Source organism: Ictidomys tridecemlineatus, chromosome 3, assembly GCF_052094955.1.
Source record: "Ictidomys tridecemlineatus isolate mIctTri1 chromosome 3, mIctTri1.hap1, whole genome shotgun sequence".
In the NCBI taxonomy this organism is placed as follows: domain Eukaryota; kingdom Metazoa; phylum Chordata; class Mammalia; order Rodentia; family Sciuridae; genus Ictidomys; species Ictidomys tridecemlineatus.
This window is the reverse complement of record NC_135479.1, coordinates 211,177,032-211,195,050: the sequence shown is the minus strand read 5'-3', so window position 1 is coordinate 211,195,050 and position 18,019 is coordinate 211,177,032. Positions and strand designations below refer to the sequence as shown.

General features: G+C 43.0%; 1 protein-coding gene and 1 long non-coding RNA gene across 6 annotated transcripts in view; one reads left to right on the top strand and one right to left on the bottom strand.

Annotated features, from left to right (window-relative positions):
- The window catches only part of Lca5l (lebercilin LCA5 like), a 52,714-nt gene extending 39,527 nt beyond the window's left edge, over positions 1-13,187 (top strand). For 3 of the 5 annotated variants that reach the window (XM_040287037.2, XM_040287036.2, XM_013357770.4), the window contains 4 exons: positions 5,025-5,109; positions 6,478-6,584; positions 9,058-9,175; positions 12,102-13,187. In XM_040287037.2, coding sequence (XP_040142971.2) covers positions 5,025-5,109; positions 6,478-6,584; positions 9,058-9,175; positions 12,102-12,865 — 1,074 coding nt within the window. In that variant the 3' untranslated portion in view covers positions 12,866-13,187. Of the gene's footprint in view, positions 1-4,380; positions 5,110-6,477; positions 6,585-9,057; positions 9,176-12,101 lie in introns of those variants that run through there. The other 2 variants (XR_005734602.2, XR_013437043.1) reach the window with 2 other exon arrangements.
- On the bottom strand, positions 11,858-13,444 carry LOC120890393 (uncharacterized). The gene is made up of 3 exons (XR_005734604.2): positions 13,294-13,444; positions 12,245-12,815; positions 11,858-12,152 (listed from the first exon to the last, which is right to left on the bottom strand). It is a non-coding gene; the product is annotated as an uncharacterized LOC120890393 (long non-coding RNA).
- Positions 13,445-18,019: the final 4,575 nt, after the last annotated feature.

Genomic DNA, 18,019 nt, shown 5'->3' with positions numbered 1-18,019 from the left:
GCATCAGCAGCCTTCCTGCAGTGGGGCGTCCTGAGAGCTACTGGCCTCGCAGCAGGCAGGTGAGGAGGACAAGAGTGAGAACGTGCAGGTGGGTGACCTGCACAGCCTGGAGCAGCATTCACCAGCGGCAGAGTGCTGAGGAGTGAGTACACTGCTCCACAAGAAATGGGGTACTGGCAGAAACTTGGGTCCCAGCGAAGTCCTTCACGGCTGGAGTCTGGAATCCAGGAGGAACTCAGTGAATGAGTCACCTCACAGTGAGGCCTGTCAGTCGGCACCTTCCTTCCCATTCAGAAAGAAGCTAGAGAAGCACGTTGCCACACAGCCCAGCAGGACATAAGATAACCCAGGCACTTCTCAGAGGAGGACATACAATCAATCATCAAGTACATGGAAAAATGCTCACCATCTCTAGCAGTCAGAGAAATGCAAATCAAAACCACCCTAAGATACCATCTCACTCCAGTAAGATTGGCAGCCATTATGAAGTCAAACAACAACAAGTGCTGGCAAGGATGTGGGGAAAAGGGTACACTTGTACACTGTTGGTGGGACTGCAAATTGGTGCAGCCAATTTGGAAAGCAGTATGGAGATTTCTTGGAAAGCTGGAAATGGAACCACCATTTGACCCAGCTATTCCCCTTCTCGGTCTATTCCCTAAAGACCTAAAAAGAGCATGCTACAGGGACACTGCTACATCGATATTCATAGCAGCACAATTCACAATAGCAAGACTGTGGAACCAACCTAGATGCCCTTCAATAGACGAATGGATAAAAAAAATGTGGCATTTATACACAATGGAGTATTACTCTGCATTAAAAAATGACAAAATCATAGAATTTGGAGGGAAATGGATGGCATTAGAGCAGATTATGCTATGTGAAGCAAGCCAAGCCCTAAAAAACAAATGCCAAATGTCTTCTTTGATATAAAGAGAGTAACTAAGAACAGACTAGGGAAGAAGAGCACGAGAAGAAGACCAACATTAAACAAGGATGAGAGGTGGGAGGGAAAGGGAGAGAGAAAGGAAATTGCATGGAAATGGAAGGAGACCCTCAGGGTTATACAAAATTACAAGAGGAAGTGAGGGGAAAGGGAAAATAATACAAGGGGGAGAAATGAATTACAGTAGAGGGGGTAGAGAGAGAAAAGGGGAGGGGAGGGGAGGGGAGGGGGGATAGTAGAGGATAGGAAAGGCAGCAGAATACAACAGACATGAGTATGTCAATATGTAAATCAATGGAAGTGTAACTGATGTGATTCTGCAAGCTGTATATGGGGTAAAATGGGAGTTCATAACCCACTTGAATCAAAGTGTGAAATATGATATATCAAGAACTATGTAATGTTTTGAACAACCAACAATAAAAAAAAAAAAAGAAAGAAAAAAAAAAAGATAACCCAGGCCCACACTCTCGCCTGTGTTCAGGCCAGCAGATCTCTAGAAGGACCAGCGCGTGAAAGAAAGCACAGGAGAACAAGCAGGGCAGCGACCTGGAGTCCAGTTTAACACCCTAGGAGAGAACATGATAAAATATGATGTTCCGACAATGGAACAATAGGAGATGAGTAAACTTCAACTCTGCCTGGATGCAAAAGTCAGCAGGCGAGCTAGGAAACAAACAAACCTAACAATGTTGAGAAAATCTCCCTAAGAAGAACCAGAGGCCAAAGAGATGAAAAATAAAAGCCAGGTTTGATAACACAAACCTATAAATTCCCAGTGACCCCTCTGAGGCGGAGGATCATAAATTCAAGGCCAGCCTGTGCAACTTGGTGAGGCCCTTTCTGAAAATAAATAGGGCTGGGTGTAGCGCAGTGAGGGAGCGCTTGCCTAGACGTGTGAGGCCCTGGGTTCAGTCTCCAGTAGCACAAAGAAAAAAGCAACACACGCAGAGAATATGTTGCACAAAATAATTTTAAAATAATTCATTCATACCTCACTTCTCATACTTCACTCATTAAACCCCTAGCCTGTCACCTGGGGTTTCTTCCTGCATTCAGGATACACTCCCACCTCCCACCAATGCTATCCACTGGAAAACTGAGGTTGCCCTGTAGGCCTCTCCAAGGTCATTGCTAGTAGTAATCCAAGTAGGGAGAAATAGAAACTTTACAGATGTTTTAGAATCCATTCCTGTTACAATGCTGCATTGAAATTACTCCAAAACTTAAATAACTTCAGAAATGACACTGACTTTGGTCAAAAATCTACAGTTTAGGACCGCTGGTCTCTGCCCCTCTCATCCTCAGCTCTGATGGTAGAAAGAAGCTGGAATTATCTGCAGTCTTACTCATCGCTGCAGTTGGTGCCAGCTGACAGCTGAGGGCTTAGCTGGGTTATTGGCCAGAATCCCACCCTTGGCCTATCCAAGTGGTGTGAGCTTCCCCTTGACTTGGTGGCAGCATTCCAAGGGCAGGGATGAGGAGCGAGGGAGGAGGGAGGGCTTGGAAGCAGCCACGTGGCCCCCCATGGCCTAGCCCCACCAGTCGTGCAGCATCATCTCCTCCTCGCTGCTCCGCGTGCCAGGCAGCCCAAAGCAGGAGACTCCACCTCCTGTGGAGTCACAGGTTCTGTTAGAGCATAGAGAACAGAAATATTATTATGACGATTTTAAGAAAATACAACCTGCCACATTAACATGAGCCATTATTGTTTGAGCTTGGGAGGGTCCCGTCCCAAAGATCGAAATATCTATCTCTGTACCTTGAAACTCATTTTCAAAGTCATCCTCTACCAAGTCTAGGACCACTTTGGGAGTATGAAGTAAGAAGACAGATGTCAGCCTTACTCAGCTCCCAAATGAGGCACTGCAGCCCAGCTTACACGCTGACTACCATCTTACTCCTGGCCAAGTAACTGGCCAGGAAACACTGCTTCCTGTCCAATTTTTGTAAGCCATCTACACGAACCTTACCATGGTCCCACACCATGACCTAACTTCCCTTTTAAGTCCGACCTGATATCCTTTGAACTTGTGAATAGTCTTTCCTATGGGCATTCCACAAGAATCCATAAGCATTCCTAACTGTGGGTTTTCTTTCTTCTTCACTTAATTAATAAATTGAACAACCATCCAAGTATTCTGGATTGTGTACCAAACCTGTTGTTTTAGATTTTTGGTCCAGCTCTGTAGTCGGTAGCTGACTGGAACCTCTGTTCCAGTCCTGAATGACAGTCCTTCATATAGCGTCCTAATGACCCCCACCATCCCTGTACTGATTTCATCAGAAACAGTCCTTGACCTGCTCCTTCCTGCTCTCTGCCACTCAACCACGTACTACTCCTGAGTGCCACACCAAACCAAGATATGCATGTGGATTTTCCAGATAATCAAAGTTTGGCCCTCTAAATGTCAAAATGAGTGAAAAATCATTCTAAAAATCCTTGTACTGTATCCCTCCTCTTCAACATAATATCCAGAAGATCCTCGATCAGCTTTTCACCATGCGGAACTGTCAATGTTTCCCATCTTTGAGCAAAATGTCACTACAATTAGAAGGAAGTAAAAGGGAGAAGACTGCAGCATTTTTGCTTCTAGAAACCTAAATTTTAGAATAGATTAGTATTCTTATGTTTTATCCATGTATGCACATCTCATAATAAACTAATTTTAATATTGAAATAAGAGGCAAGAGGCTGGGGTTATGGCTCAGTGGTAGAGCGCTCACCTCACAGTGCAAGGCCCTGGGTTCGATCCTCAGCATATAAATAAATAAAGTTATTGTGTCTAACTACAACTACAAAAAATAAATATTAAAAAATAAATAAAAGGGGGCTGGGGATGTGGCTCAAGCGGTAGCGCGCTCGCCTGGCATGCGTGAGGCCCGGGTTCGATCCTCAGCACCACATACCAACAAAGATGTTGTGTCCGCCAAGAACTAAAAAATAAATATTAAAAATTCTCTCTCTCTCTCTCCTCTCTCACTCTTTCTTAAAAAAAAAAAAAAAAAAAAAAAAAATAAATAAATAAATAAATAAAAGGTATCTTTAAAATAAGAACCAAGCCTGTATTCTACAATTCAGATGTACAGATGTATATAATGTTCTTTATTTTCTATAACTGAATTACTCTTCAGTTATAGAAAATATGAACCCCATTCCTACAAAATAGAGTGGGAATGGAGGTGGACAAATGGACAAAAACTTAACTCAGTCTCCTCCAATTAAAATCAGTCTCCTTGCTGGGCGCGGTGATGCATGCCTGTAATCCCAGCAACTCAGGAGGCTGAGGCAGGAGGATTGCGAGTACAAAGCCAACCTCAGCAAAAGCGAGGCACTAAGCACTCAGTGAGACCTGTCTGTAAATAAGATACAGAGTGCCCGGCTCTTCAATATTCAGATTTAAAACTTAACATTGATGTTCTTGTTCTAGGCTCCACCAACCCTGCCCTTGTATCAACGCAGCCTTCTGATGGAACTTTCTGCGGTGATGGGACTGTTCTATCACGGCAGCTCACTTGTGGTCACGAGTCACAAGCAGCTGAGCACCTGAAATAGGGGTCCTGTGGTTGAGGATTGAATCTTAGATTTTATCTCATTTTAATCAATTTAAATCACAATATGTGACCAGTGTGTACTAGAGTGGGCAGTGCAGAGGAACAATAAACTTCAGGACACAAGACCAGGCACAGAAAGAAGACAGGGAAAGAAGTTCACTTGCAAGGTTCTTCAAAAATATGGTCCCCATTGCCATAATGCGCCACTTTGTCAAAAAGGAGTGCTTTTTGCTGTCCAGAATGGGATATATGGCTCATTTGTTTCTTCTAGGACCTATAAATTTTGTTCAGAGCATACAAACCTCATTCTTTTTTAGAATAAATCAAAGTTAATAAAAGCAAATGGTTGGGGCTGAGGTTGTAGCTCAGTGGTAGAGCACTTGCCTAGCACATGTGCGACACTGGGTTCGATCCTCAGCACCCCATAAAAATAAAGGATTTGTGTCCACCTAAAACTAAAAATATCTTCTTACAAAAGCAGATGGGTCATAGAAAAAAATGGTATTGTGATTCTTTTTAGGAGAAGGAACGTGAGCTTGAAATTAAAAACATCTATACCAATCGAATACTTAAAAATTTACATGAATTAGACGATTACCCAAAAGGTATGCTTTATTAAACTTTTCTCAAAATATATTTTAACCATCTAGTCATATTTTTCTAATTTACTTAGTCAAAATAATGGATGTGTGTGTGTGTGTGTGTGTGTGTGTGTGTGTGTGTGTGTGTGTGTTGCTGGGGATTGCACCTGGGGCCTTGTGTGTACTAGGCAAGTACTCTATCACTGAGCCACATTCCAGTCCCCAAATAATGGACATGTTAAAAAGCATCTTATTAGTTACTGAAAACCATTTTGTGATTTGGAATAAAAAAACTGTGATATTGTTGAGCTACAAAAAAAAAAAATGAAAATGCCTTCCTGTTTTCCATTTTCAGCTCAGTATTTTATGTCTTAAGGTGGAAGAAAAGGATAACTTTTCCGCTTGAAGCAAAATCTGCCAAAACCCGAACTTTCTACATGTATCTGTTAGTCAGTGTATGGTCTCTGACAATTAACTTTTATTGAGGTATACTCTACATCAGTAAAATGCACCTGTTTTAGCTTCTCAGCTCAGTGCATTTGGGCAGATGCTCATACCCATGTAGCCACACTCTGATCAAGATCCCATCTCCCCAGGAAGCTTCCTCAGGCCCCTCTGCAGTCAGCACTCTCCACCCCCGGGCCAAGCCACCTTCCATCTCCCTCTGTCACAATAGCTATTTGTCTGTTCTAGAATGTCACACCAGTAGAATCTCAGAGCATGTGTGTTCTCCTCTGACTCTGGCTTCCCCTGTTCAGCATAGCGTGTCTGAGATTCATCCATGTTGTCGCTACTATCATGAGCTTGTACATACTCACCCTCCCACCACCATCTCCCAGCATAAGATTCTGGTCAAGGGAGGTTCAACAGGAACACGCACCTCTATTTTGGTAGAAAAAGTAACTACATATTTACTTTCAAAGGCAGCACCTACGATTTCCTTGCCTCTCTTTGTTTGTTCTGGCTTATAATCCAGAATAACAGCCCCCAGAAAAGACGATGAACAGCCAGGGAGTGGAGATGAGAAAGCGCCTAGGTCCAGGTACTCCAGCACGGCAGTGCACCCGCGAACAGGCCCTCCGGCAGGAGGCTGCAGGGGCTGGGCCACTCCAGTTCTGAACCCCTCCCACCAGGCCAGCGTGCTCTCTTACCCCAGCACCGACCTGTTTTCACTCCACATGATGCCTGTGACCCCTGTCACCCAAAATAAGACAAAATGAGCGAAATGGCAGGAAAAAGAAGAGGAAATTAGTAAATGTTATACTTCAATTGAATGTTTAGAAAATACCTAATATACTGTGATTTATTATTATATTGCATATTTCAATGGTATTTTATGTTTAAATCAATATTGCCTCCAAATGTGAAGTATGTGTCTTACCTATCCTATAGTTTCTTCAACAAAATCAGTTCAAGCAGACAGAAAAAGTGTGTCATTTACATGTATGAGTCACCAGGAAACCCAAAAATCAGAAGATGTTCCATCTTTGACAACTAAGGTACAGTAAATTTGTATTACAGTGTCCTTTTTTTCCATATTTTTTAATTTTCTCACTTGGGGATTAGAATTTTTAAGAGTTCTTTTTAGATACACATGACAGTAGAATGTATTTTGATATATTACACATACATGGAGCATAACTTCCCATTCTTGTGGTTGTTCGTGATGTGGAGTTCCACTGGTCATGTATTCATATATGAACATAGAAGTTACGATGGACTCATTCCACTGTCTTTCCTTCCCTTCCCTTAATTCCTCTTTGTCTAATCCAATGAACTTTTGTTCTTTCCACATACAACTTATTGTGTGTAAGCATCCACATATCAGAGAGAACATTTGAACTTTGGATTTTGGTGAATTGGCTTATTTCACTTAGCATGATAGTCTCCAGATCCATGCATTTACCAGAAAAATGTCATTCTTTTTATGGCTGAGTAACATTCCAATGTGTATATATATTTCTTTGTCCATTCATCTGTTGAAGGACACCTAGGTTGGTTCCATAGCCTAGCTATTGTAAACTGAGCTACTGTAAACATTGATGGGGCTGCATCACCACAGTATGCTAATTTTATCTCCTTTAGATACATACCAAGGGGCTGGGATATGGCTCTGTTGGTAGAGAGCTTGCTTTACGTGCACAAAACCTTGGGTTCAATCCCCAGCAACACACCAACACACACACATACACACATACACACACACACACACACACACACACACACACACACACACACAAAGATATATACACGGATTGGTATAACTGGATCAAATGGTGGTTCCATTCTAAGTTTTCTGAGGAATGTCCATACGGCTTTCCAGATGGTTGCACAAATTTGCAATCCCACCAGCAATGTTTGGGTGTACCTTTTACCCACATCCTCACAAACATTTATTGTTCCTTGTATTTTTGATTGTTGCCGTTCTGACTGGAGTGAGATGAAATCTCAGTGTAGTTTTAATTTACCTTTCTCTAATTTCTAGAAATGTTGAACATTTTTTAATATATCTGTTCACCATTAGTATTTCTTCTGTTAAGCGACTGTTCAGTTCCTTATGGATTAGATGATTTGGTTTTTAGTGTTTTTTTTTTGAGTTCTTTATATATCCTGGAGATTAATGCTCTAAATGGCAGGTGGCAAAGATTTTCGTCGATTCTGTAGGCTCTCTCTTTACGCTCTTGATTCTTTCCTTTGCAGTGAAAAAGCTTTTTTAGTTTGAAACCATCCCATTTACTGATTCTTTTTTTTTAAGTTGTCAATGGACATTTATTTATTTAGATATATACCAAGGGGCTAGGATATAGCTCAGTTGGTAGAGTGCTTGCCTTACATGCATAAGGCTGAGAATCGAACCTAGTACCTCACACATGCCAGGCAAGTGTACTACCACTGAGCCACAACCCCAGCACACTGATTCTTGATTTTACTTCTTGCATTTTAGAAGTCTTGTTGAGGAAGTTGGTTCCTAAGTCGACATGATGGAGAGTTGGAGCTACATTTTCTTCTAGGGGCTTAGGGTCTCTGGTCTAACACCTAGGTCCTTGATCCACTTTGAGTTGAGTATTGTGCAGGGTGAGGGAGATTGTGATGCCTCCTCTTTCATTTTCTCTCTGAGGATTGCTTTGGCTATTCTGCCGTTTTATTTTCCCAAATGAATTTTATGACTGCTTTTTCTATTTTTAATTTTTTTAATAATTGTAGATGGATAGCATGCCCTTATTTTATTTGTTTGCTTTTTTTTTTCTTTAATGTGGTGCTAAGGATCTAACCCAGTGCCTCACACATGCAAGGCAGTGTTCTGCCACTGAGCTACAGCCTCAGCCCTGCTTTTTCTATTTCTATGGAGAACGTCATTGGAATTTTAATAGGAATTGCATTAAATCTGTATAGGGATTTTGGTAGTTTGACCATATATATGTTATACATGGACACAAAGTCTTTATTTTGGGCTGAGGATTGAACCCAGTGCCTCCCATGTGTGAGGCAAGCTCTGCCACTGAGCCACAGCCCCAGTGTGGCCATGTTGACTACACTAATCCTACCTACCCAAGAACATGGGAGGTCTTTCCATCATCTATGGGAGGTCTTCTTCAACTTATTTCTTTAGTGTTCTGTAATTTCCATTGTAGAGGTCTTTCACCTCTTTTGTTAGATTGATTTCCAAGTATAATAATATTATTTTTTTAGTATAATATTATTTTGAAGCTATTGTGAATGGGGTAGTTTTTCTAATTTCTCTTTCAGCCAATTCATCATTGGTGTACAGGAATGCAATTGATTTATGGGTGTTGATTTTTTTTATTCTGTTACTTTTACAGTATTTTAATAAAATGTCTTAATAAAAAGCACAGGAAGCTACAAAACAGTCACTTGTTCTATACAAAAGTACTTGTATTCTTTAGAATAAAATACAATTCAAAATTATCTAGACTCCCAAAACTGTATTTTTGTTGTTTTTTGAAATTGTAGGGTAAAATGGCAACAGGAAACATCAGTCATAAAGAAAAATCAGTTGAAATAAACCATGAAATTGCTCACCATATTAATAAACTACCAAAGCAAGAGGATTCTAAGAGGAAAAATGAAGGTAATTTTAACAACTTTAGCAGGTCCTGCTTAGGGCTGTGGGTCTAGCTCAGTGGTAGAGTAGTTGCTTGCCATATGTGAGGCCCTGGGTTTGATGATCCCAAGTACTAAAAATAAAAGTCTCCTTTATTCTTACTTGATTGTTTTTGAACTGTGAATTACTACAGATGTGTATAGAGGCGCACACACACAACAAAAAGAGTTTGCAGAATCAATCCAAGGAGCACCTTATACTCAGTACATTGGTTAAGTGTAGAAGAGGGTTGAGAGAATATAGCTTGGTGGTAAAAGGTATGCCACGAGGCCTTGGGTTTAAGTCACAGCACCAAAAAAAGAAAGAAAAGAGAACATTGGCACTTGTTAGAACACCCCACGGGCCCTTCACAACCAAAGCCCTTGCCCGCCCACCACAAAGGACCGCCATCTTGGGTAATTTCCTTGCAATCTCTCTCAGCTCCCTGTGCTGCGTGTGTCTGTTAATCCACTTGGGTTGCCAGAGAAAGTACCATCACCTGGTGGCTTGAACAACAGACATTTATTTCTCACAGTTCTCGAGGCTAAGAAGTCCAAACGGAAAGTTCTGACCACTTGGTTCCTGGCCTGCAGAGCCATCTTCTCACCACATCTCCATTTGTTCTCTGCTCAGCGCCTGACTGGAGGAGGCCAGGAAGAGCGCCAAGGCCCTGGCTTCTTCTTAGGTCATCATCCCAACACCAGGCCCGCCCCATCCTTAGTACTTCATTTAATCTTAATTATTCCCTAAAAGGCCCCTCAGGGCTGGGGATGCAGCTCAATGGAGGTGTGCTGGCCTGGTTTGTATCACACCCCAGTCTTGGGGGAAGGGGTGGGCGGGGAGCTCCATGTCAGATACAGTCCTACTAGAGGTTGGGGCTGCATCGGATGAAATTGGTGGATAAGGGGAAATATAATCATCAACCCATAGCAGTATATCCTTCCAAACAGAAGTGTTCAGCTTTGAACAACTGAGTCCAAATCTAGCTGATTAAAGGGCAATATTTCCAGGAAAAGATGAGCTAAACAGAGCCCCAGCTTCAGCTCCCCAGAATGAACAGGGGCTCCATAAGCAGGCGAGGGCATGAATTGTTCTTGGAGACAGAAAAGCCATCAGAGGAAGAGCCTCTGCCAGGACAGGTGAGGTGAAAGCCACAGGGCGATGTCCTCTAACCTGGACAGGGAAGGGCCAGAGGGGCGAGGGAATGGGCTGCTCAGAGCGTCCAGCCCTAAGATCACCAAAGCTTACCTCCAGCTTTCAGGAGGCCGCCAAAGGAGAATGCTTCTGTGGGTGCAAGGAGAGGCCGCAGGCTGCAGGGGACAGTGGCAAGTGCAGCACTCATCAGCCATGGACGAGGCAGGCCAAGACCCTGACGTACCTGGCACTGGGCCCTGGGGACAGTATGGAGCAGGGTCCTGGTCTATCTCTGCCTCTGGGTGCATGGCTGGGATCTCCTTGATTTCCTGCAGGCTTCTGTCACCACCTTCTCTACCAGATCTTCTGTTTCTCAAACCAGGTCCTCCTCCTCCTCAGTGAGCCCCATTGTGTGTTAAAGAGCACAGCCCAGCCTCCAGGAGCTCCTTGAGGATGGGTGGAAGGTAAACCTGTTCCCTTCATCAGGAAATGTCATTACTCCATGAGTATATTTGATTAATAATCACTTGGAAAGAACATTCCAGGCTGGAGATCATTTTCTTTTTGAATTTTGAAAACATTACTCCCTTGCTTTTGCTTTATCACTGCTAACATGCTATCTGGCTGAAATTCTGCAAGGCTGGGCAAAAATAATTTCTGGGGAAAGAACAGTGAACTATTTGCACAGACCACTTGGGGCTCCCTCAGAGTAGAGAGCCCTTGCTCAACACATCAGGCACTCCACAGACCCTGCAAGGCCCACACCTTAGTTGTGGGGCTAAAGAAGGTTTAAATCACACAGTTTGTCAGTCCCTGTCTGCAGTGTGGTGGACACTGATTGTCATCTGCACTTTCACTGTGGTCACTGCTCTACTAACATCTTGCGTTTATTTTTTAAATTTATATGTGTAATTCATATTGTCCTAGAAAGTTTATTCATTCAAATGACAAATTCTATTTGGGCCTATAGTATGCGCCTGGCACTGTTCCAGCCACTGGGAAGGGAGCAGTGAACAAATGCAAAAGACCCAGCCCCAGGCCAGCGGTGCAGGCCAGCGGTGCAGCCAGTTCTGAGTACGCAGGGAGCCCTGGGTGCAACACCCAGCACCCAAAGGAGAAAAAGATAAACACACTGCCCTGCGGTGCTCACACTGTGGCGTGGGAACCACTTTCCCTGTCAGCTCACATCACCGACTCATTCTTCACAGTAGCCCAGAATCCACAGACACATGACAGGCTTGATTAACCACCACTCCTGACAAGTCTGTAAACCGTGTCACAGTCAACATCTCGCTACCTCCTTTTGTGCATTTCTATAGGCTTGGTCCTAGAAGTGAGGTGGTCAGGCCTACGAGTGTGTGCACCAGGAATGTCACTGGACACTGCCAAGTTGCTGTCCAGTGAAGCTCTACCAATGACACCCCTGCCAACTGGAAATCACATGTCAACTGGATGTGTGAAAAGTGTTCTCCTTGTTTAAACTGGCACCGCTTCCAGCTAGTGTTGTCAAACATCTGTTAGTAACTTGTCAGCAAATTTTGTCCATGAATATCATTTTTATTTTGGTTTCATGATTTCCATTTATTTGGGATCTCATAGGAAAGTAAGACTTTTCAAGAGGGTCAATAGAAGACACCCTTTCTGTGTTGTAGGATCTGTTTTCTTCCCTCTGCGGTGGTGCCAGTGTGCTTGTCAGGAAGGGTCAGTGCACCAACACGCATCTTGAAAAAAGAATCCCCTGATTTTAAAGGGCACTGCCTTCTCTGCTTTTCCAATACAGATTTACCAAAGGAAGAAGAACATTTGGAAATACAAGCGCCTCTGGAGAATACTGGAAGACAGAAAGAGAAAAAGGAAGATCAAGAAAAGAAAACCATTTTGCAAGAACAAGAATTACCAACAAAAAGAATCCCAGTAATTCACCCTGAAAGAGAAAGCAGTCCGGGAGGTGAGCCGGGAGGTGAGCCGGTGAAGGACAAGTTCAAAGCCATTATGCCGACGCAGGACAGCGTGCAAACGGCCGACCAGACACCCGAGAGGTGCAAGTGCGCTCCTCCCAGCTCCAAGCTGGCCTGCAGACAGCGTAAGCACTACTCCTTCTCTGAGGCCACCGAAAACCTGCACCAGGGGCTGCCCGCGGCGGGTGGGCACTTGGACACGGGCAGCACGCGGTGCTGGCACAGCTCCAGCAGACACCAGGGCAGCACAGAGGACGGGAAGCTGGTGAGCAGGTACGAGCCCTCCTTCGGAAAGTCCTCCAGAGCGAAAGCCAAAGACACAAGCTTCAAAGAGAAGAAGAGCAACCTCATGGAAGAGCTCTTTGGGTCAGGCTGTGTCTTAAAAAATGACCAGATCAGTCCAGCTGCTGTGGACAGATCCGAGGAGGCTCTGAAAAATAAGGCGGCACACCACGTGCCTCCAGGTCAGGCCTGCGCAGGCAACACTTTCGGAGATTCTAACCTGACTGTGGTGGATTCTATCCAGTCATCTTCACCTACAGAAGGAAAAAGGAAAGTAATGAAGTATAATCAGTCAATATCCTGATATGTGCTTATGTCACATGCTGCTGCTCATGTGCTTCTAATCTCACCATTCCTAACAGGAGAGGTTGTGTGTGTTAGTACTTAAATTGACCTCAGAGCTCATTTTTAAAATCCATTGTATATTATCCAATGGTAACATTTAAAATATAAGTTTACATCTATTTTTCTAACTTATTTTTTGAAGCCGGGTTTATTACACAGCTTTAGTATTCCGTGGACTCCTGGCTGCTGCCCTCTAGTCATTGTGTGAGTACAGAAAGTTATAAGGAAACATTAGAATGCTACTTTTAATCTCTGAGGAATAAAATTGTGGCCAACTTTAATTTTTTTAGTGTTCTCTACTTTGGCTTTCTTTTCATGTTTTCTGTCATGAATAAAACTTTACAATCAAGAAAAAAATGATTTTTTAAATAAAAACAGATTCATCACCTGAGGATGCATATCTACCTTCTGATAGAGAAGGTACTCGGACACTCATGCTGTAAAAGAAAAAGAAAAAAGGGGGGAAAGAAAAGAAGCTAAAGATGCACAGAAGAGGCCAGAAGTCAACGGGTCAGCCCCAGACAGGTGGGGGCGAGCACCAAGCGGGGGGGGGGGGGGGGGGGGGGGCGCTCTGCAGCCAAAACCCAAGAACCTGAGCATCCAGCAGACATCCAGGGCCCACCTGGGCAGCCAAGTCGGGTCCCTTCCCCACCTAATCCTGACACTCCCTCCAGAGGGTCTGCAGCCTCAGCAAACTACAACCCTGTGTGTATAAGATGCTGAGATTTTGTGGCCAAAGTCATCCCTTATCTTCTGGGACAGCTTGAAACTGGATCACCCCAGGGTCTGTATTCCTAGAACTGCAGGCTGGCAGGACCCCATGGCAATAGAAATGCAAATCCTCTCTGGAGGAACTAGGCCTTAGGAAATCCTAGTGCTCTGGGGCTTGCCGGGTGGGCACTAGTGTGGTGGGTGAGAGAGGAAGAAATGGATCCCAAGCTCACCACATGCAAAAATCAATTCCAGGTGGATTAAAGGCTCGACTCTAGCCAGGTGTGGTGGCACACACCTGTAATACCAGCGACCTGGAAGGCTGAGGCAGGAGGATCATGAGTTCAAAGCCAGCCTCAGCAACTTATCAGACCCTGTCTCAAAATAAAAACACACTGGGGCTGGGGCTGTAGCTCAGTGGCAGAGTGTTGGCCTAGCATGTGTGAGGCACTGGGTTTGATCCTTAGCACCCCACAAAAATAAAGGCATGTTGTCCATCTACAACTATAAAAAAAAAGTTATTTTTTAATTGTAGTTGGACACAATACCTTTATTTTATTCGTTTATTTTTATGTGGTGCTGAGGATAGAACCCAGGGTCTTGTACATGCGAAGTGAGTGCTCTACCGCTGAGCCCCACCCCAGCCCACAAAAAAAAAAAAAATTAATAAAAAAAGTTAATGGGGCTGGGGCTGGGGCTCAGCGGTAGAGTGCTCACCTACCACATGCCGGACACTGGGTCCGATCCTCAGCACCACATAAAAATAAAATAAAAGCATTGTGATGAACTACAACTAAAACAAACCAAAAAAAGTTACAAAATAAAACATACAAAAAAAGGGCTGGAGGGGCTGTGGCTGTGGCTCAGTGGTAGAGCACTTTCCTGGTATGCGTGAGGCACTGGGTTCGATCCTGGCACCACATACAATAAACAAAGATATTATGTCCATCTACAACTACAAAAATATTTTTTTAAAAAAAAGGGCTGGGGATGTGGCTCAGTGATTAAACGACCCTTTTAAAAAAAAAAAAAAAAAAAAACTCTGCGCAGTTTCCCCACTTAAAGTCATTCTTTTTTCTCTGTGCATAAGTATTTTATGGAGAGGTCATGAGATAATGCAAATACCTTGCTGGTACATTTCCATCCATACATTGTAGCATACCATTTGGCCATCCTTCCTTCTACTTTCATTAATTGAAATCTTTAGGAAGGGGGGGAAGGTTCCCTTTTTTTCTCCTTATTTATACTAACGTAAACTTTTAGGTATTTTATTTTATGAATTATAATCCTTACTTATTTTGTTCTCAAGTTGTTCCAGACTAGGCCATTGGGAGCTTTTTCAAGTGGGTTCACATGACCTTTCAACAGGCCCCCATCATTAACCAAATAATCAAAGTTAACATCATTACCACTGTGAGATACATCAATGTACTGCAATAGCAAGGTGGTCTTCTTGTCAAAATGCCTAACCTGAACTCAATCGTGAATGCACATCACACCACTTCAAATTGAGGTTTTTCTATAAAATAACTAGCCAGCAATCTTCAAAACTGCCAAAAATCTTGCAGGAAAAAGACTGAAAACCTATCCCAGGTTGGAAGAGATTCAGGAGACATAAGCAGCAAATGTAATGTGGATTCCTGGACTGGATCCTGGATCACAAAGACTTGTGGGGCAATGCACACAATTCAGTAAGACCTAGAGGTTAGTTCTATTTTATCTCCTGATTTGATAGTGGTTTTATAGTTAAGGTGTTAAAACATTTGTGGAAACTAGATGAAGGCTATGCAAGAATTATTTGTGCTATTTTTGTAAACCTGAAATTATATTAAAATGAAAAGTTTGCTTTAAATGTAACTATGAAAAGTCGAATAGTACTAATTTTACAAGACACACAGGGAAAAGATCACTTTATGATCTTTGGCTAGGTCAAGATCCTTAAGATCCAGAAGTATGAATCACAAAGGAAAAGGATAGGTTATGAATGATATCTGTTCAACAGATGATCTATAAACAAAGAAAAAAGAGAAGACCCAAACGTGCAGAAGACTTGCTTCACACTAGTGAATACAGCTTAGCATTCAGAAGATATAAGGAATTAAATCAGTAAGAAAGGTCAGTTTAAGAAACGGGCAACCAGGATTAGGAATTTCAAACAGGATTAGACACTATATCTTGTTAGTAGTCAGTAAACACGAATAAAACCTCTCAACAAAAGTAAAAAAGGAGGGGCTGGGCATGGTGGCGCTCCCCTGTAATCCCAGCAGCTTGGGAGGCTGAGGCAGGAGGATCGTGATTTCAAAGGCAGTCTCAGCAAAAGCGAGACACTAAGCAACTCAGTGAGACCCCATCTCTAAATAAAACACAAAATGGGGCCAGGATGTGGCTTAGTGGTTGAGTGCCCCTGAGTTCAATCCCTGGTAACCCCCCTCAAAAAAAAAAAAAAAAGCGAAAAAGGAGGCCAGTATCAAGCCTTGGCAACAGTATGGATCAAGTAGAATTTTTTTGTACACCAACAGGAGAGCATATATATTGGTTCCCCCACTTTGGAAAACATTTTGGCATTACTTAGCAAAATTAAATAGACCTATATCCTATGAGCCAGCAATTTGAGTCCTGGGCATATGCCCTGGAGAAGCTCTAGCACAACACCTGCCACAAGACCTGGCTGAGAATGCTATGACAGCACTGTCTGTAATGGCAAAAAGCCACAAACAGGGGGCTGGGGATGTGGCTCAGTGGTAGAACACCCCTGGGTTCAATCACCAGTACCATGAGGAAAAAAAAAAAAAAGATCAGGAAGAAAATTTAGTGAACATGAAAGAATAATGTCTTTAACCACAATATTGTCAAAAACTCACAATATTCATTCAAGACTGAACTCCTTGGAGAAGAGAACACCGTCAAGGTTGAGAGAGGAAGCATTAGGCCCCAAACATGCAAGCAGAAAATCTGTCCCACAAACACCCACACCCCCAAAGGCAGCAGGAATGGCCTGGCCTGGGGGTTGCCTCAAACGTCGCACCCTGGAAAATTCTGACAGTTAACTGGTATCACCTCAACCATGAAGAAAACGCACTTTTTATATGCCTTATGGTCCTGGTAGAAAATCACTGCATGATTTTTTTTTTCTTTCAGTTAAATATTCCTGACCTAAATATGATGGGAGGGCCCACACAGTCTAAGCAACTGTCTCTAGCCCTGAGGGCACGTAGGGCATCACTAGAAAGGAAATCTTCTAAGGGCTGGAGCTATGGCTGAGAGGTAGAGTGCTGACCTAGCATGCGTGAGGCACTGGGTTCCATCCTCGGCACCACATAAAAAAATAAATAAATAAAGATATTGTGTCACCTATAACTAAAAAATATTTTTTTTTAAAAAAGAAAGTAGAGGGCTGGGGATGTGGCTCAAGCGGTAGCGCGCTCGCCTAGCATGCGTGCGGCCCGGGTTCGATCCTCAGCAGCACCACATACCAACAAAGATGTTGTGTCCGCCGAGAACTAAGAAAAAATAAATAAATGTTAAAATTCTCTCTCTCTCTCTGTCCCCCTCTCTCTCTCACTCTCTCTTTAAAAAAAAAAAAAAAAAAAAAGAAAGTAGAGGGCTGGGGATGTGGCTCAAGCGGTAGCGCGCTCGCCTGGCATGCATGCGGTCCGGGTTCGATCCTCAGTACCACATACAAACAAAGATGTTGTGTCCGCCAATAACTAAATAAATAAATATTTAAAAAAAAAAAAAAAAAGAAAGTAGACATTACCAAAAAAACAGGGTCTAAAACATAAGCAACAAAAGTGCACAACAACAGACATCATTGGTTAACACAAAACCGCACAGATCTCAGATGTCACGGAGCGGGAGAAGTCACGTCTCAGGTGGTCAGAAGCAGCTCCCTGGTGTTTCAAGTCCAGGCTGGGGGCAGTGGGTTCCCACAGTGGGAACCCACTACCCCCTACACACACACCCAGCACAGGAAAAACCACGCAAGGCCAGAGCCCAAAAGCGCAGGGAAGGGAAATCCAGTCCCACCAGCACTGTCCCTTGTGGTGGCAAGAGAGGAACCACAGGAGAGTGACTGTCGGTTTGTCATGCAGAGGTTTCCCAACTGGTATACCACAAGTTTACAACCAAACTGGTAAGAAGAGAGTTTGAAGTACATTTTGAATCAGAGATGTCTGTTTTTATGTAAAGCTGTTTTAAAATATGTAATTTTAATAAACACTTTGTATATATTTCCAAATATATACAAAATATTTTGAATAAAAACCCCATAAATATGATACACACCACATATAGGAAAAAGCAAAATTCAGCAATCCTAGTCCCATGGAATCAGAGGCTGTGCTTTCTCAGTCTTTTTCTGTACTTTCCAAGTTAGATTTTTAAAGGTAAATAAACAGGGCTG